The sequence below is a fragment of the Oncorhynchus mykiss genome, chromosome 25 (genome assembly GCF_057628025.1).
Source record: "Oncorhynchus mykiss isolate SJ-2025 chromosome 25, ASM5762802v1, whole genome shotgun sequence".
NCBI lineage: Eukaryota > Metazoa > Chordata > Actinopteri > Salmoniformes > Salmonidae > Oncorhynchus > Oncorhynchus mykiss.
This window is the reverse complement of record NC_143046.1, coordinates 28275738-28294812: the sequence shown is the minus strand read 5'-3', so window position 1 is coordinate 28294812 and position 19075 is coordinate 28275738. Positions and strand designations below refer to the sequence as shown.

The 19075-nt window shown below is 45.0% G+C and overlaps 2 protein-coding genes and 1 pseudogene across 7 annotated transcripts; 1 reads left to right on the top strand and 2 right to left on the bottom strand.

The window, feature by feature from the left end:
• Positions 1 to 2446: 2446 nt before the first annotated feature.
• LOC110504909 (mitochondrial nicotinamide adenine dinucleotide transporter SLC25A51) lies at positions 2447 to 9299 on the bottom strand. Of its 4 annotated transcripts, XR_016491620.1 has the most exons (3): positions 9134 to 9260; positions 5151 to 6216; positions 2447 to 2749 (listed from the first exon to the last, which is right to left on the bottom strand). XR_016491620.1 is itself a non-coding variant. In XM_021583781.3 (2 exons), exon 2 carries the CDS (start codon positions 6125 to 6127, stop codon positions 5204 to 5206), a length of 924 nt encoding a protein of 307 aa, XP_021439456.1. In that variant the 5' UTR covers positions 6128 to 6216; positions 9134 to 9299; the 3' UTR covers positions 3553 to 5203. The 4 variants fall into 4 exon arrangements, 3 of the variants coding, with proteins under 3 accessions (XP_021439456.1, XP_090075696.1, XP_090075695.1); XM_021583781.3 differs by lacking the exon at positions 2447 to 2749 and having other exon boundaries at positions 3553 to 6216; positions 9134 to 9299; XM_090219570.1 differs by lacking the exon at positions 2447 to 2749 and having other exon boundaries at positions 3553 to 6216; positions 9130 to 9290.
• A 61-nt stretch (positions 9300 to 9360) lies between these two features.
• ints10 (integrator complex subunit 10) lies at positions 9361 to 15608 on the top strand. Of its 2 annotated transcripts, XM_021583779.3 has the most exons (18): positions 9774 to 10073; positions 10255 to 10322; positions 10405 to 10508; positions 10604 to 10743; positions 10832 to 10913; positions 11029 to 11184; positions 11404 to 11578; positions 11756 to 11925; positions 12094 to 12233; positions 12312 to 12465; positions 12578 to 12660; positions 12775 to 12927; positions 13021 to 13129; positions 13212 to 13291; positions 13408 to 13570; positions 13735 to 13828; positions 14156 to 14224; positions 14772 to 15608. In XM_021583779.3, exons 1-18 carry the CDS (start codon positions 9945 to 9947, stop codon positions 14926 to 14928), a joined length of 2226 nt encoding a protein of 741 aa, XP_021439454.2. In that variant the 5' UTR covers positions 9774 to 9944; the 3' UTR covers positions 14929 to 15608. The 2 variants fall into 2 exon arrangements, with proteins under 2 accessions (XP_021439455.2, XP_021439454.2); XM_021583780.3 differs by lacking the exon at positions 14156 to 14224 and having other exon boundaries at positions 9361 to 10073.
• Positions 15508 to 18756, bottom strand: LOC110504908 (toll-like receptor 6; annotated as a pseudogene). The gene is made up of 3 exons (XR_016491543.1): positions 18421 to 18756; positions 16755 to 18085; positions 15508 to 15989 (listed from the first exon to the last, which is right to left on the bottom strand). The product of XR_016491543.1 is annotated as a toll-like receptor 6 (transcript).
• Between the last annotated feature and the right edge of the window lie 319 nt (positions 18757 to 19075).

Sequence of the window (19075 nt, the reverse complement as noted above, 5' to 3'; positions counted from 1 at the left end):
CCCTGAACACACCATCCCCACTGTCAAACATGGTGGTGGCAGCATCATGGTTTGGGCCTGCTTTTCTTCAGCAGGGACAGGGAAGAGGGTTAAAATTGATGGGAAGATGGATGGAGCCAAATACAGGACCATTCTGGAAGAAAACCTGATGGAGTCTGCAAAAGACCTGAGACTGGGACGGAGATTTGTCTTCCAACAAGACAATGATCCAAAACATAAAGCAAAATCTACAATGGAATGGTTCAAAAATAAACATATCCAGGTGTTAGAATAGCCAAGTCAAAGTCCAGACCTGAATCCAATCGAGAATCTGTGGAAAGAACTGAAAACTGCTGTTCACAAATGCTCTCCATCCAACCTCACTGAGCTCGAGCTGTTTTGCAAGGAGGAATGGGAAAAACTTTCAGTCTCTCGATGTGCAAAACTGATAGAGACATACCCCAAGCGACTTACAGCTAGCTGTAATCGCAGCAAAAGGTGGCGCTACAAAGTATTAACTTAAGGGGGCTGAATAATTCTGCACGCCCAATTTTTCAGTTTTTGATTTGTTAAAAAAGTTTGAAATATCCAATAAATGTCGTTCCACTTCATGATTGTGTCCCACTTGTTGTTGATTCTTCACAAAAAAATACAGTTTTATATCTTTATGTTTGAAGCCTGAAATGTGGCAAAAGGTCGCAAAGTTCAAGGGGGCCGAATACTTTCGCAAGGCACTGTATGTGGACACGTGCTCGTCGACCGTCTCATTCCAAAATCATGGGTATTAATATGGAGTTGCTCCCCTCCTTTTCTGCTACAACAGCCTCCACTCTTCTGGGAAGGCTTTCCACTAGATGTTGGAACATTGCTGAAGGGACTTGCTTCTATTCAGCCACAAGAGCATTAGTGAGGTCAGGCACTGGTGTTGGGCGATTAGGCATGGCTCGTAGTCGGCGTTCCAATTCATCCCAATGGTGTTTGATGAGGTTGAGGTCAGGGCTTTGTGCAGGCCAGTCAGGTTCTTCCACACCGATCTCGACAAACCATTTCTGTATGAACCTCACTTTGTGCACGGGGGCACTGCCAGATGGTAAAGTGTGATTCATCACTCCAGAGAACGCGTTTCCACTGCTCCAGAGTCCAACAGTGGCAAGCCTTACACCACTCCAGCTGACACTTGGCATTGCGCATGGTAATCTTAGGCATGTGTGCGGCTAATCAGCCATGGAAACCCATTTCATGAAGCTCCCGACGAACAGTTCTTGTGCTGACATTGCTTCCAGAGGCAGTTATTCCACATTTTGTTGTGTCATCTACACACAGCCATCTACACACAATTCCCCATAATGACAAATTAAAAACATGTTTTTTGGACATTTCTGCAAATTGATTGAAATTTACATAAGTATTCACACCCCTGAGTCAATACATGGGAGAATCACCTTTGGCAGTCATGTCAGCTGAGTGTTTCTGGGTAAATTTCTAAGGGCTTTGCACACCTGGATTGTACACTATTTGCATTATTATTTTCTAAATTCTTCAAGCTCTGTCAAATTGGTTATTAATCATTGCTAGATAACCATTTTAAAGTCATGCCATAGAATTTCTAGCAGATTTAAGTTAAAACTAACTCAGCCAACATTCACTGTTTTCTTGGTAAGCAAATCCAGTGTAGATTTGGCCTTGTATTTTAAGTTATTGTCCTGCTGAAAGGTGAATTAATCTCCCAGTGTCTGGTGGAAAGCAGACTGAACCAGCTTTTCCTCTGGGATTTTGCCTGTGCTTAGCGCCATTCTGTTTATTTCTATCCTGAAAATCCCAGTCCTGAACGATTGCAAGCATAACCATAACATGATGCAGCCACCACTATGCTTGAAAATATGGAGAATGGTACTCAGTAATAATGTGTTGTATTGGATTTGCCCCAAACATAACACTTTGTATTCAGGACAAAAGATCATTGCTTTGCCACATTTTTTAAAGTTTTACTTTAATGCCTTGCTGCAAACAGGATGGCTGTTTTGGAATATTTGTATTCTGTACAGGCTTCCTTCTTTTCACTCTGTCAATTATGTTCGTATTGTGGAGTAATTAAAATGTTGATCCATCCTCAGTTTTCTCCTATCACAGCCAATAAACTAACTGTTTTAAAGTCAACATTGGCCTAATGGTGAAATTGAGCAGTTTCCTTCCTCTCCAGCAATTTAGTTAGGAAAGACACCTGTATCAATTAAACAGCCATCACTAGCACATTAGAGGCTGATGCCTATAGGCATAGACTAGAAATCACTGCCCACATTAAGGAATGGAACACTAGTCACTTGAATAATGTTTACATATCTGGCATTACTCATCTCATATGTATAAACGGTATTCTATACTATTCTATGGTATCTTAGTCACTTAATGTTTTCATATCTTGCATTTCCCATCTCATATGTAAACTCAACAAAAAAAAGAAACATCCTCACTGTCAACTGCATTTATTTTCAGAAAACTTAACGTGTAAATATTAGTATGAACATAAGATTCAACAACTGAGACATAAAATGAACGCGTTCCACAGACATGTGACTAACAGAAATGGAATAATGTGTCCCTGAACAAAGGGGGTGGGGGGGTCAAAATCAAAAGTAACTGTCAGTATCTGGTGTGGCCACCAGCTGTATTAAGTACTGCATTGCATCTCCTCCTCATGGACTGCACCAGATTTGCCCGTTCTTGCTGTGAGATGTTACCCCACTCTTCCACCAAGGCACCTGCAAGTTCCCTGGACACAACAAAATTCAGAAAAACTGAAGGGGTGTGAATACTTTCTGAAGGGACTGTATATAGTGCATCTTCACAATATGATTGAACGTCATGACTTGTTTTTGATTGGGGAAAAAAAATGACAGATTCACAAATTGACCCCCCTCAAAAAAAGAGTATGCTTTCTCTTTCAGTCTTTGACATTTTAACTGTTTATTTTCAATGCTTGCTGGCTTGGTTAGCAGCACATTAATTTAAAATCTGTGACCAACAACAGATCTACAATTATTTTGGAAATGTTTTATGTAATAGCCTAGTGACAGTTTTTCTTAAACACTCAGTGAAACATACTTGTACCTTCAAAGCTAGAAAACTGTACTGATCTTATTCAGCGCTTAGAATTGTTGTTGAAAATACAGAAGGCATATAGACAGCGAGAGGGTCAAAGTAAATGGCAGATTTCACTTTCTGTGCCACAACACTACTCCCTATCCCTTTTCTCATTTTCATCTGCATTCAGTCTCCCTCATACTAGTTCTCACACACTCCTCCAGTGCCCTCTTTCTAGCCCAGTCTCAATCCCCTAGCAGCATGCCTTCCCTATTCTGGCCTGTCATACTCAGTGTGGGCTGCTGCATGGCGACTGCCATTATATCAACAGGGGTTATGGGCAGAGAGGTGTGCACAAGTGTTCAGCAGTAAGAATGGAGAGAAAGAGAGAGCAAGGGAAAAATACATATGAAGAGAAACAAGTGTGTAAATGAAGGATTACATCGAGAGATGGAAGTATAAATTGATAGGCAAAACGTGTGTGTTCCTGTATTGTTGGTGTGAATTTTTTATTATTATTTTTTCAGTCTATTTCATGAAGGACTAGAAGTTATGGGTAACAAGTACATTTTAATTATACTTAAACCAATGGGTACTTGTCAACACTTTGACAGACAAACACTACAAGTAGCACTTCGGGAATATGCTAATTAAACACACATTTGACAAACATTTTCAAGATATGCTTAGATTGGCATTGGATGACATAACAATGAAGCACTTCCCTAGTCCAGTTCCCCTGTGCTTCTAAGCTACTGCTTTTACCAATCATCTTTCAAGTAAAAGAGAGCACTATAGAGAGCAACAGTAACAACGGATTTTGGTAGGCACTAACTCAGGCTTTGTCCAACGAACCATGGCAAAATAAATGTTTTGTAGAGTTTTTGGATAAAGGTCTGTGATATACACAGGCTTAGGAGATTTGTAATTTTGTTCTATGGGATAATCTTCATCAGCTAATGTCACTTGTTAATTTTGATGCATTTATTTAATAAAAAAATCAGTCTTCATAATTCATAAAGGTCCTGTTAACGGACTGATAATATTGCATAGAACACAACGTAAAAGATCTTCTAAGCCTGTGTAAAATCCAAACCATATTCATTCCCCATAGGAATGGCTGAACGAACCAGAGGTACCTAATTTCTGTGTTTTAGGACTACAAGCTGGCGAGCGCTATACCTACAGGACAAACACAGTTACGGTCGTACGCCGCAAGCCGCTAGGGTCGTACGCCGCAAGCCGCTAGGGTCGCAAGCCGCTAGGGTCGTACACTGCAAGCCGCTAGGATCGTACGCCGCAGAGGGTCGAATCTATGCATAATCCAAGATGACCGACATGGTAAATAGCAGAGCTCACAGTCCGAGAATCAGAGCAGGGAAAGCAGGGGTCGAAGGGACTAATAATCAATGCACACAGAAACACTGGTCAAAACACTGAACAGTTCTTTAAGAGGTGCTCTTGGTCACTGAAAAGGCTTACCCCCTGTGAAACTGCCTCTGAAACTTTGTTGGGTACCACATCCGACTACAATGGGAAAGGTACTTACAGAATGCCAATCATATGTCAAATCCATTTCAATTGATACATTTATAAAAATAAAAAAAAGAATGAAGGCTTTCGTTGGACCCAGACCTCTCACTTTGATACTGTAACTTTAAACAAGCGGCAATTCATCTCACACTGATGGCCATTGTCAGTAGAGAAACGTCACCTTTCAGATACCCTCTGTCCTCTTCTGCTTGCCGTAGACACTTACCCCCCCACATAAACTATCTGGACCTTATTGGGTGGGCAGTGGGCACATCAGTTTCAAGTGCCAAACACAAGAGACAGCATCAATTAAAAAACCAGATAAAGCAATACCTCGCGTCACAACGCCTCTCCCCTATTTGACAGAGATAGTTAGTGTGTATGCATTGATAGAAATGCTATAGGTGCCTTTTTTTAATGTAGTTCTATCCTTGAGCTTTTCTTGTCTATTGATGTACTATACGGACCCCAGGAAGAATAGCTGCTGCTTGTACAACAGCTAATGGGGATCCAATAAAACAAAAAAATTGCGTTCATCCTCACCCTCAAACACTTACGCAAGTCTTTCATTTTTTCTCTCGCTCCCCCTTTTTCTATCCCCCGTTCAGTATCAGAACACTTTGAGCAGCAGCTCGTACGTGGCGTTGATGATGCCCCAGGAGAGAAGGGAGCGGTGGTAGTTGAGGTGGGCCCCTCTAAACAGCATGGCCACGCTGCCGCCTCTCTCCCGCCAAACCGTCATTAACACCTCCCCACAAGGCCGGAACGCTCCACCAACTTGGGACTGGGCACGGGACTTCACCACGTTCAGCGGGTAGAACATGATCCCCAGCGCCGCCCCTAGCACCCCTCCACACACAAAGTCATTGACCAGGTGGCCGGCCCGGCTGGAGGCTTCAGGGAGCTGCTCCTTGATGGGCCCGCGGAGCCCGAAGAACAGCATGTTACTGGGACCGTTTCTTATTAAGACTGGCACCAGGCCGCGGTAGCACTCCTTCACACCGTACTCTCTTAGGAGCGTCCGGAAGGTGTGGGCCGTGTTGTGGAAGCGGCCGTGGTGCCGGTGGTCCTGGAGGAGAGTCTGCACCCGCTCAAACGGCATCAGGGCAGCCTCTGCCGTGCCCGCCAGCGCAGCTGCGAAGCTCCGCGTCACTAGCTCAGGAATGCCGCTGCCTGTGGACAACTGGTCCAGTAAGACATGGGAGAAGTCCTCATACAGGCCGAACATGATGGCTACCGTGGTGGTCTTCTGCAGAAGAGGAGGGAGCAGCCCCCTGTAGAGGTTCCTCATCCCGTCCCGTTGGAGCTGCCCGACAGCCTCTCTGGCCCGCACACCGTGCAGCTGCTGCCTGAACAGAACTTTCTGGATCGGGAATGTCACCATGATGTTGGTGAAGGCAGCTATGGAACCACACGCATAGTGTTTCCCTCGAGGGGTGAGAGCTGCCCCCAAACCCCTGCCAGATAGCAGGGAGACCCCACTTTTTCCAAGGGAGCCCTGGGGCTGTGATGTGCGGGCTGACTCTGGGTCCATGGTGGTAACACCATGGGAGGTGAGACACACCCTGAGCCTACGCCACAAACATCACCGCTGGGGAGACGACCTCTTGGATGATTTTCAACCTGTGGGAGGGAATAAAAAAATATTCTTAAATTGAAAATCCACATATTTAAAATGCAATATTATCTATTGATGCTGAAACTGTGTGAATGGAAGCTTCCTGTTCATCTCAGCAAAACATGCCATGGCTATAATAACATTGTAAATGGATGGTCAACCAGTCTGCAAAACTCCCTCATGCATAGTGGAGAAGGATTGTGTGACAACGAGGCTTGTATCCAGAAGGCATCAGGTTCTGCACTGCGGTAGGACCAATGACTGTATATTTGAATGGATAAAGCCATCGATCACTTGACACCATTCATTCCAATGTGAAAATTTGGCTTCAATGCGATATTGAGTTAAGTTGGTTACGATGGCGTCTCATGGAGACATAACATTCACAGTTTGAGCTACGCCAGGAAGTGACATTGCAGGCTAGCTCAGTGCTGCCCCCTCTCATTGAGTAACTCAAGTTGAAGGCCAACCGGGATACGGCAGGCTGCCATTAGCAACTAAATTATAACTTCTGTGTGAGATTTTAAAATAAATAGGTTCAAGGACATACATCTGGTGTATTAGAAGCAATTATTGGTACCATGAATGTCTTCTAAATTATTTTTTTCCTGCACTGCCAACAATGCCTGCAGTACCGCATTCGGCCTTCAACTGCAGTGGCTTCAATGAGAGGAGGCAGTTATTCTCTCCTGGGTAGGACTGGTGTTGATACAAATATTCTACAAAACAATGACCAGGTTGCCAATGTAAGAAGGATCTTGTGTAAGTAGGTTTGGTATTGCAGTCCAGTGCACCACGAACTAACACAATCCAGTTAAGTGCTGCTGCCTCTATTGAAGTTTGCCACCGTTAACACCTCAGTGATAAGAATTATTGCATAACACTTGGGTCTAATGTACAAGGGTTCTTAGACAAAGGTGCTATTTGGTCATCAGAAGGGGAATTCAAATCAATGACGTGTATATACACACACACATATAAATAATTTATACCTCTGCCTAGATGTTTTTCAGCCAGTTGTCTTGAAAAAACAAGGTCCTACACACAGAGCATGCTCTAAATACACAAAGAGTATGTGGACACCCCTTCAAATTAGTGGGTTTGGCCATTTCAGCCACACCTGTTGCTGACAGGTGTGTAACATTGAGCACAAAGCCATGCAATCTTCATAGACAAACATTGGCAGTAGAATGGCCTTACTGATGAGCTCAGTTACTTTCAACATGGCACAGTCATAGGATGCCCCCTTTCCAACAAGTCAGTTCATCAAATTTCTGCCCCGGTCAACTGCAAGTGTTGTCACTGCGAAGTGGAAACGTTTAGGAGGAACAACGGCTTAGCTGCAAAGTGGTAGGCCACTCAAGCTCACAGAACAGGACCGCCGAGGGCTGTAGCACATACAAATCGTCTGTCCGCGGTTGTAACACTCACTACCGAGTTCCAAACTGTCTCTGGAAGCAACGTCAGCACAAGAACTGTTTGTCAGGAGCATAAGATCACAATGTGCAATGCCAAGCGTCGGCTGGAGTGGTGTAAAGCTCGCCACCATTGGACTCTGGAGCAATGAAGTGTTCTCTGGAGCGATGAATCACGCTTCACCATCTAGCAGTCCGACGGACAAATTTGGGTTTGGCGGATGCCAGGAGAACGCTACCTGCCCCAATGCATAGTGCCAACTAAAGTTTGGTGTAGGAGGAATAATGTTTTGGGGCTGTTTTTCCTGGTTTGGATTAGGCCCCTTAGTTTCAGTAAAGAGAAGAGAAATCTTAACACTACAGCATACACTACAACATTCTAGACAAGTCTGTTCTTCCAACTTTGTGGCAACAGTCTGGGGAAGGCCCTTTCCTGTTTCAGCATGACAATGCCCCCAGTGCACAAAGCGAGTTTCAAACAGAAATGTTTGTCAAGATCAGTGTGGAAGAACTTTGGGATGAATTGGAACGCTGAATGCGAGCCAGACCTACCCACCCAACAGTGCCCGACCTCACTAATGCTCGTAGCTGATTGTTAGCAAGTCCCCACAGCAATGTTCCAACATCTAGCACAAAGCCTTCCCAGAAGAGTGGCTGTTACAGCAGCATGGGGGGTACCAACTTCATATTAATGCCCATGATTTAACAATGAAATGTTCAATGAGCAGGTGTCCACATACTTTGTCATGTAGTGTAGGTCAGAGGGTGATAGAAGTGTCACTGAAGGGTCATTAGAGGTCAAGTTGTCACCTTGTACAAATGAACTGTCCTGAACCTGGTTGCCGAGTCTGATCCAGACACCGTAAATAACAGGTCCGAAGCACAGGACAAAACTGTCTGCTAAATTGGTCTTCCTGTTCAGAACGGTAGAATAAAATGATTGGTGAACGGGTTTCCACTGACCAACTTTAGACAACAGGTACTAAATCAGATTCCATAGCAACAAAGTCAAAATTAACAATAAGAATTTGCTTTTTGGTCCTAATTTAAGGTTGTGGTTAGGCATGTGGTTAATCAAGGTTAGGTTTAACATGAAATGTTAATTAGAGAAATTGTGGAAATGGGCGGAGTTGATCGATAATTATGACTGTGGTTGTGTTAACCAGGTGAAAGGGGTGTTGCTAAACTAACAAGCCAGTTAGCTAGCTAACATCAATTAGAGGGCCGTTTACTTGCCAGTGACATGGATAATCTCGACAGTCAAGATTTCATTAGCAAGCTATTGTTACTAACAGCCTTTTGACTCTGCTAGCTACAGTTTGCAGGCCTTGTGCTAGCGAGTTAGTTAACGTTAGCTAGCATGTTGCACTACCGTGTCAAAGCTGACAACTTGACTTGATTTTAAACCACACAAGCTGTCGTGGTAAACGTAAAAAAAAAAAAAATGAAAAAGCTCATTATAATACTATATTTAAAAACTATGTCCCTCGTATCCAACTTTACTTGCCGCGTTAACTCCAGCCGTTGCCTTTTGCCTTGCCACGAAGAATCCGTAATTTTACCACAGAAAATATCTTATTTTAGGTCGTACAGTCTGCTGTGTCGATTGTGGTGAAACAGGCAGGAAGGAAAACCAATAACGATGCAGATAACGGGCATGCCCTACGGCGCATGCGCAAATACATGTGTTTTAATTTATTTTCCACCACAGTTTTTGGTGGAAAGTTTCAGGCTATTCCTGTTGGTTCTCTTGAAACAGGTTTACAATGTATATTTGACTAAATAACATTTGCACCTCGAATGGATTATATTTTGAGGGTTAACTCCGTGACTAGAATGGAGTGGCGCAGCGGTCTAGGCACTGCATCTCAGTGCAAGATGCGTCACTACAGTCCCTGGTTCGAATCCAGGCTGTATCACATCCGGCTGTAAAGCCGTAATTGTAAATACGAATTTGTTCTTAACTGACTTGCCTAGTTAAATAAAGGTCACATTAATATTATTATTTAAATAAAGCCTCGTGCTTTTTTTATGTTTATTTTGCATTAACGCATTTTACTCAAGATTCGCCCTTCATTTTATGTGTGCAATATTCTGTCATTGCACCAGGTGGCAGCATTTACCTGGAAATACGATCCCTCGAGTCTAATGACATCACATCTGCGACTGCAAGTCGTGATGTCATCAAAAGGTTGCCATTGAGTGGAGCGATAAACAAATACCCTAGTTTCAACAATAGGAAATTCATATTTTTGTTTGTTTATGTCTGATAACCGCACTAACCCTGTACCTCACGGAATTCAATAATACAAGCAAATATGTCAGCACAAAAGGACTGCGAGTTTTTAGTGAAACGGGCTCGGGATCTAGTGTCCGAGGACCCGTGTGCAGCCAAGGCTTGGCTGATAACCGCTCGAACCCTCTATCCCACGGACTTCAATATTCAGGTAAGCTGCGTCTAGTAAATTACATTGAAACGCTAGCGGACTAAACTCGGATTTGACAAATTACTAACGAGCCATTTGGAACACATGTAGTAGTCAAGCTAGTCTCTGTCAAGAGATCTGGTCAGTGGCTTTGTTGCACAAAGGCTGGAATGGAATGTCACATGGTCTCTTGTCTTGACAGCACGAGATGTACACCATTGAGAGAAATGCAGAGAAGACGGCTTCAGCGGGCAGACTGCTGTATGATATGTGAGTGAAAGTTCTTATCTCGCTACTTCTGCACACAGTACTGTTGATGACTGGTGTAACTGCTGTGTGCTGTGTCCTTCAGGTTCATCAATTTCCCTGATCAGCCTGTTGTGTGGCGGGAGATTACTGTCATCACAGCTGCCCTGCGGAGCGACTGTCAGGACAAACAGGCTCAGTTCCTACGAGGTGAGGACTGTGTGTGTGTTAGATCTACATGAGATCTTTCCTGATTGGGTGAAATGTTAGAAGTGTTAACACTGTATTGTGTATGTTCACTGTAGGTCTGTTTGAAACCCTGCCCGGCCCAGTGCAGTGTGAGGTGCTGCTGAAGGCCACAGAACAATGCTTCAACACCCTGGAGAAGGCTGAGATGCTTCTGTTACTGCTCAGGCGCTTCCCAGAGTCTGTGGTCCAACATGGGGTACGTAACCTCTCACCTCTGACCTTCAACACCGTGTTCAATAACACAGAATCATTTATCTGTAGCTTTGTTTGCACTCGCATTCAAGGTCAATTTGGGAGATTCCCTATTGGAGGCGGAGACGGCTGAAAAACTGGAGACACCTGTCAACTGTTTCAGGAAGCTGTTTGGTGAGAGATTTCTCTGAATCAGATGATCGAAACCTAGAACATTTGGACCTCAAAAGATGACAAATGTAAAGTAACTATATATGCATTCAATGTTACTTTTCTTCCTCTCTCACAGTGTGTGACGTTCTCCCGTTGATCATAAACAACGTGGACATGCGTCTGCCTGCCAGTCTGCTGCTGAAGTACATGCTGAAAGCAGCAGAGTTCTACATCGGTTATGTCACGCGGGGCCCGTCTGCTGACGGACAGCTGCAGGGCAAAGCCCTAAACGGTAGCTGAGTACTATTTATAATATCTGCATTTGATCTAATTTATTTCTCATTGCATGCCACCTCCACATTGCTACTACTTGCATGCCATCAGCTAGTTTTATGATTTTTGTCCTCAATTTCTCCCTCTTTTCTTTCTGCACGTTTGCTTACACTTTCCATTTTCACGTGTTTCACGGTTCAATGACGTTGCCCTGTACTCATCTTCTCCCTTCTCTCAGGCTCTCAGGAGGGTGGTGGGCTGAAGTCTCCCAGTGTGTCTCGGGGGTCCCAGCGCTATGTGATTGAGGGGCTGTCAGAGAAGTCGTCTTTGGTGGCGGAGCCCTGGGAGAGACTGCTGGATATCCTGGCAGTGGTGGGGGCTCGTTGCGAGTGGCAGGGGGACAAGGGACAGAGGTAGGAGCACAGATGATCTCCCAGTATGTGAGTGTAACTGAAGTGAATGTGTGTGTGTGTGTGTTTACTTATGAGTGTGAGTGGTTAGCCTATACATACTCTATGCATGTGTTTGTTTTGCAGGATAATGCTGGGTGTTAAAGTGTGTGCATCACTGTTTACGTGTGTGTTTTGTAGGGGCTACGTGGAGATGCTGCAGTGGGTTAAGGAGCTGTGTTGCTACCTGCCCAGTCTAGAGGGAGAGACCAGGTCACGGTGTTGCAGTCAGGTGGTTATCTGTGCCTCGCTGGTCCTCTTCCGCAGTGCCTACCTCTACGTCTCAGCTGTACAGCCTGCTCTGTTTCATGGTCAGTCTTTCCCCCTGTGTGTTCATATGTATTTGTATTCACATGACAATGGAAATGTCCATTTTGTCCTTTGAGCGTTGGTCTTGTGGAGATTCTGTTTGAGGCTCTCTCCTTAGTTTACAGTGAGGTTGTTTGTATGTTGCGTCTGTGCATTTATTAATGTTGCAGGTGTGAATGCGTTGGCCTCTGGGTCGTGGATACTGTTGGAGGACCTGAGCTCAGTGTACAGTGAAGTAGAACTGGAGAGAGGAGCAGGGAAACACGCTCACAAGAAACGCAAACTGGCCGACGGCCGCGAGAAGACCATGGTGAGAGGATAGATGGGAAGTCTTTGTGGACTGTGTGTGTGTGTACATGCTCATGCATGTATTTGGGTGTTTCTTCAGAGCTCAGATGATGACGAGGGCCTGGGGAAGGGGCGTGGCCGGAACATCATGGTCAACAAAATAGAGATGCCCGGGTGGGCAGAGACTCTGGAGAGCTTCCGTTTGGCCAGGGAGAGCTGGGATCTCCTCCAGTCCCACGACAGCCTGGGGACCGGTACGCCCTCCAAATACATCCCCCAGCTCCCAACTGTGTGCTCTCTAAATGCATGTCCTGTCTAAGCAAATGTTTGTCGTTCTGATGAAATGTTTTCACACCCATTCTCCAGAATTCAACAAGATCTGTTCCTCCTGGAAGACAGACAACTGGCTGTGGTTCAGAATATTCTTCACAGATATGATCATATACCAGGTAAACATAAATAATGATCATTGTTCGTTAGGAGTTCATCAGTGTTTTGTATGTACATGTTTGCCTGTGTATGTCCACGGATTTCCATGCCAGTGTGTGTGTCCTCTCCCCCAGGGTCATTACCGTAAGGCCTTGTCCAGCCTACTCCAGATGTCTGGGTTTCAGCAGCCTCAGCCTGGACAGAGCTCCCCAGGACAGGGTAACCTGGAGCACCACAGAACCCTTATACAGCAGGCCTCCTGCCACTACGCACTGGGGGAGTACAGGGTGGGTATGCACATACAGAGAGCTCATCCAGAAACATGCATACAACCAGAGAGAGATTGCGTCACTGTTTTTCTGTGTCTCCGTCTGTATCAGATGGCGTGTGAAAAGTTACTTGATGTAGTTGGTGGGCTGGTACCCCAAAACCAGGATCCAGTCAAGAACACTGACGAATCGGGCAAAGCCAGAAACAAGCCCAGGAAAGGTAAGGTTCACTGTGTGTGAGATATCTTCAAATGTCTTTGTTTTATGTCCATGCTTACAATGCGGTGTGTTTTTGTTGCTAGGCAATGATCTGAGGCTGCTGCCCTGTACGAGTAAAGCGATTCTGCCATTCTGTCTTCAGCTGATGTTCGCTTGTTTCAAGGTACCTCAACACTGCCCTTACAAATAAGGCTAAACACATAACTATTTTGATAAGGGTCTGCAGGTTTTAATTCCCCTTAAACTCAAATAACCTATTTTTAATTTTCATCCAATCAGCTTCGTGCCTTCACGGACAGCCGAGACGACCTCTCCTTGGGTCACGTGGTGGTGCTCCTGCAACACGATTGGCCACAGGGCGAGTCTCTGTTCCTGAAAGCCATTGATAAGATCTGTCAGCAGGGCAGCTTCCAGTATGAGAACTTCTTCAACTACGTCACCAGTATCCTTATCAGACAGTATAGCCAAAACAATATATATATATTTTTATATATATCTAAAACAATCCAAGACTAACGAGTTGGTTGAGCAGATATGAGAACGACTGGGGATTGCAGACACTTTATAGCTTTTTGTCTCTCTGTTGTTTGACTTTAACTCGTTCAGATATTGATATGCTGGAGGAGTTTGCATACCTGCGCACTACGGAGGGGGGGCGGGTCCAGCTGGAACTACTGCCCAATCAGGGAATGTTAATCAAGTAAGCCCCTCCCACTGGCAGATGCTTATGTAGCGAATAGCAGCTCAGCTGTCAGGCGTTATGTTGAGAAAGGGTTAGAGGTACAAAGCGCTGTCTATCTAAGGTCGGGAAAAAAGTTGTTTAGGTTGTTTGAATGCAACCACTCTCAGTGCGAGTTGAGGAGTAGAATGAGGTTGCCTCTAGACACTGATCTATGATCAGTTTCAAGCTTCCTCTTAATGTTAAACGTAAAGATTTTTAGAGGGTAAGCTGATCCTAGATTTGTGCTTAAGGGCAACTTCTAACCCGGAGCGTGAGTTGATGAATGTTGGTGTTTACTGTCCTCAGGAACCCTAGTCCCGCCCTGGGTGGGGAGTTAAACACCCTGCTGCTACCTGGGGTGCAGACAACCGACAGGTACCCCTGCCCACCACCCCTACCCCAAACACTCTCTCCATCCCTCTGCCCCAAACCTCATTTTGACTTTCGGTCTGTCGTTTTCATCGAGTCCTTGTCGTGTTTTATTTTTGAGAAGGCGTTTGACCCATTGCATCCGTTTATGTGGTCGTTACTGATGTTTTTAAAGTCAATTTTGGTTGTATTTTTCATATCTGTAGTTGTCATTGCATTTGTGAACATTCACGTTTGACTATGTGTTACTGTTTTTGATGTTGTTGAATCTTCCCCGTCTAAATTTTGCCTGGTTGGTAGATACCCTATACTCTCATTCCATCTCAAAACTATGAATACTGTATTTGGGGAAACATTTTGTTTCCTTGATGTTGTGTCATTTTATGTTTTATCGTTGATAAATTGGTGTTTTCAACTGTTACTGTAGAGGTTTGGAGAAAAATGAACATTATCAAATGTCTGATTTCTAAAATTATGAACATGTGTTTTTCTATGAAAATGCTAGAAATGGTTTCTTTCTCACACCCATTGTCTGGCTTCCTCTGCCCTGTAGGCACCACACGGTGACGCGTGGCATCACTAAAGGGGTGAAGGAGGACTTCCGTCTGGCCATGGAGAGACAGGTGTCACGCTGCGGGGAGAACCTGTACACTGTCCTCCACCGCTTCTGTGTCAACGAGAAGATCATCATCATCCAGTCCCTGCCCTGATCTGACACCTAACCTCTGACCCCTTCACCTTTAAACCTCGGACATCTGACTTTTGAACCTGCTGAGACCAGGAGCCCAGGCTTATGGGTCTAATGTCCACAGTGAAAGCCTGGTCTTCCTTGTAGCTTGTGTGCCCAGAAGACCATCGTCGTCTTCCATCAGACCTGACAAATGAACTTCTGACCCCTGAACAGCCTCTGTGACCAAATAACACACATAATTAGAAAGAGGCAAATTCATTGTTTTCCTCTTTCAAGGTTTTATTTATGGTGCTATTTTCATGAGGGTACAATATTGGACACTTTTTGTGCTTGCCTTAAACTTAGATGGCTACTTTCAGAGGATGTACTTTCAGAGAAGGTTCTGTACTTGGGGAGCATACTGTTTCTGAGGATACTAAACAGGTATTGGTGGTGTATAGTGTGTCTGTATTTGCTGTCTAGTGTGTCTTTCATTGGCTATCTTGATACATTTTGTTTACTTTGCCTAGTTGGATCATTTTGTGAAGCTGATGGAAAAAAAATTGAGGTTCCAAATCATTGTGAGATTGTTGGAAAGTTGACAAACGTGAGCTTGATATTGTTAGATAACGTTTTATTGTTTTTCTTTTTTATAAAGCTGTAGTAAAATAGATGTTAGTTTATATGAATTCTCCATTAAACCTGACTGGTTGGAAACAACAGTTCTTTCTTGATTTCTCCACCACTGCAGTGCAGCCCTGAGGTTGGCCCAGAACAGCCTGTGCTTGCCCCTGTCCTGGGGCCACTCCAGGTAGGTGTGCCTGCCCATCATAGCCTTCGTTGGTAGTACTTGGAAGGGATCATGCACTGAGTCAGAGGCTCCAGTAGCACCAGGATATCACTGTCAAACCCACAGGACAGCCGCAGATGGCTGGCAAAGTACAGCTCGTAGTAGCACCACTCGCTCCGGACAAAGTGTCCAGAGAGGATGAACACATCGCCGGCTCCTCTCCACACATTGGATGATGTTCTCCACGATCGTCTTCCCTGGGACGAAGTCCCTCTCATGGCGACAGATGTGGAGCCCCCTTGGCCGGAGTTCTCCAGGTTAGCAAGAGCGGGCCCTTGACCAGTTGTGGAAAAAGGACCCAATTGTCACACTTGAGTTAAAGTATAGATACCTCAATAGAAAGTTACTCAAGTAAAAGTGATAGTCAGCCCGTACAATTCTACTTGAGTAAAAGTCTAAAAGTATTTGGTTTTAAATAGACTTAAGTATCAAAAGTAAAAGCATAAATAATTTAAAATTCCCTTTATTAAATCAAAACAGATGTATTTGTCACATGCGCCGAATACAACAGACCTTACCATGAAATGCTTACTTACAAGCCCTTAACCAACAATGCCGTTTTAAGAAAAAAGAGTTAAGAAAATATTGACTGAATTATCTAAAGTTTAAAAAAGTAACAATAAAATAATAAGGCTACAGTATATACAGGGGTACCGGTACCGCGTCAGGGGGTACAGGTCAGTCGAGGTAATTGAGGTAATATGTACATGTAGGTAGGAGTAAAGGGGAAAAGCAGACAGTACCATTTTCTAGTTTTGAAGTCAGGGGCACACTCCAACACTCAGACATTATTTACAAAAGATGCATTTGTATTGAGTGAGTCTGTCAGGCAGTAGGGATGACCAGGTGTTCTCTTCATAAGTGCATGAATTTGACCATTTTCCTGGCCTGCTAAGCATTCAAAATGTAACGAGTACTTTCGGGTGTCAGGGAAAATGTATGGAGTATAAAGTAAAAATACCTCAAACTACTTAAGTGGTACTTTAAAGTATTTTTACGTAAGTACTTTACACCACTGCCCTTGACCCCGTCTGCATTATGCTGGCTGTAGGACATGAAGGAGTGGAACAACACCCCTCCAGGTCCTGGGGCCGGACCTGCTGGGTCCTGGAATGGTGCTTGGCCTGGGTCCACTGCCAGATCATACTCAGGTACCACGGAACGTCCAGGAGGTTGCACAGAGTCGCCATAACAATGATAACCGTGACCGCTGGGCACCAGATGGCCGTTGCCAGCAGGCCAACGTTGCAGGATATCTCCTGGATCTGGAAGCCCTCTGGTGTGTGGAGTTCCTCAGACTTCAAGGTAGCTGCAGTGGTAGGCTCGTGGGCCAGTGGAGAAATTGGATTCCTGTGTGTCCGCTGCCCAACCCAGTCCCAAAAGTACCCAGATCCCTGAATCCTCTCAGGGAATGGGTGAAGGGGTTTCTGCTGGCGTTTAGAACCCGTAGAACAGGGCAGGCCCCCAGACCGGTCAAAGACGGGGCATGGAGGGAGTTCTCCATGAGCATGAGATACTTAAGGTGTGGGAATCCAGCGCACACCGGGAGATTCCTCAGCCGATTGGTACTCAGGTACAGAGCAAGGAGAGAGTCTAGGGCCAGCAGGGCCTCTGGTACATTGGAGATCTGGTTGTTCAGGAGATCCAGGGTGGGGGTACTGTTCGGCAAGCAGCTAATACCAATTGGCTCAGCCCATTGGAGGATAGGTTCAGGTGTACAGCCTGTGGCATTCCTGGCCCGCTGTAAACCAACGAGTTGAGACTGAGGTCCAGGTGACGCAGAGAGCTCGTGTGCTAAACACTTGCTCAGGATTTGAAGGTTTTTGAGGTTGTTCCCTCTTAGAACCACGATGTCCACTTTTTATTCAGGGTTGTACACTCCAAAGCGATTTGCAGTTCTACTCTTGAGGACACCGTATCAGTCAGGGTGCAGTCTGAGAAGTCTAGCTGCAGTATCCCGCTGGGCAACCTGGGGCAGGTCATGTGTATGATGGACGTCTCAGTCATCGGCAGGTGCTCCACAGGCACGTTGATGAAAAAATTACAGAGGGCTTCCAGGGAGAAGAAAAAGGTAACCACCCCCTCTCGAATGTGTCTCTTCGTGGGGTGTCACTAAAAGACGGATGTGGATAGCCATGTCTGAAGTGCTCAGGTGGGCGATGGGGGATTGGAACACAGCGTTTACGGTGTTGGTCAAGTGCTCCCAAGTGATGACCATATTGGCTAGGTGAAGATGTAAGGTGTTGTCAGCCCCTCTCCCCTTCAAAAGTTTCACCAGGTAACTGTGGTCGCCCTTCGGGTTCATACCCATAAGCTCGACCTCGTTGGACATGAGGACCTTCTCTGCCTAGATGTCACCCAGGCTGCCACTCTCATAGGCTGTGAAGTTCTCCAGACGAAGGGTCAAAGTTTGCAGGTGTACGTCAGGGATGTTGATGTTTGCTCCGAGCCCCAGACTCTAGCTTTCCCAGGCTACAGAACTCTGCCCCCAGGTTAATGGTGTGGAACAGGTTCCAAATCAAATTTTATTTGTCACATACACATGGTTAGCAGATGTTAATGCGAGTGTAGCGAAATGCTTGTGCTTCAAGTTCCGACAATGCAGTAATAACCAACAAGTAATCTAACTAACAATTCCAAAACTAGAGGTCAGATCTAGACTGTTCAGATCTAGTTCTGTATGAACAGCAGGTACCGTTGTTCAGTGAGATTCTGGAGACGGTTGTGGGAGAAGTCCAGACTCTCCAGGAGTGGAGTTGGATGGAATGTCTCCGGATCTATCTCCTCTATCTTCCAAGACCGGTGAGTGGTCACTTGGAAATTCTCATGGGGGAGTTTGTTTATGTTGTTCTGGGAGAGGTCCGGGGCTTAGGTGGATGGCGGTAATTTTCTGGGGAAGGAGAGGGTTTTGGAAGAGAGGTTGACAATGAGGGTGTATATTTCTGAGGAAGAGAGGGTGCTGCGATGGACACCCACTAACACAGCCACTGCCCAGAGGGTGACGGTCACATTCCTCATCTATGGAAAGGATCAAGCGGAAGAGGGAGAGAAAATGTAAAAAGCATTGGTTTTGTAAAAGAGGTTCAGTACAGAGTGTGTTTGTGAATCACAATAAAATGTAAAGGCTTTGTTTTAAATATGAATGTCATGCAGCGTCCTTATTCACAAAAAAAGCTTCCTTGTGTTTTTTTTTAATAGACTTTTGAATAGACTCTTCAGCTTTTTTGGTCTATTATACAGTACTTGCGGTACATGTACACACACACACACACACACACACACACAGAAAGAGGGAAAAAAGGAAAGACTCACTTGTCCTATTCACTGTCTTTTCAAG

Coding starts and splice junctions, on each gene's coding strand:
- ints10 (XM_021583779.3), top strand. CDS start 9,945: ATGTCAGCACAAAAGGACTGCGAGTTTTTAGTGAAACGGGCTCGGGAT. Junction 12,928..13,020: donor ACGCACTGGGGGAGTACAGG/GTGGGTATGCAC, acceptor CGTCTGTATCAG/ATGGCGTGTGAAAAGTTACT. Junction 14,225..14,771: donor GGGGTGCAGACAACCGACAG/GTACCCCTGCCC, acceptor TCTGCCCTGTAG/GCACCACACGGTGACGCGTG.
- LOC110504909 (XM_021583781.3), bottom strand. CDS start 6,127: ATGGACCCAGAGTCAGCCCGCACATCACAGCCCCAGGGCTCCCTTGGA.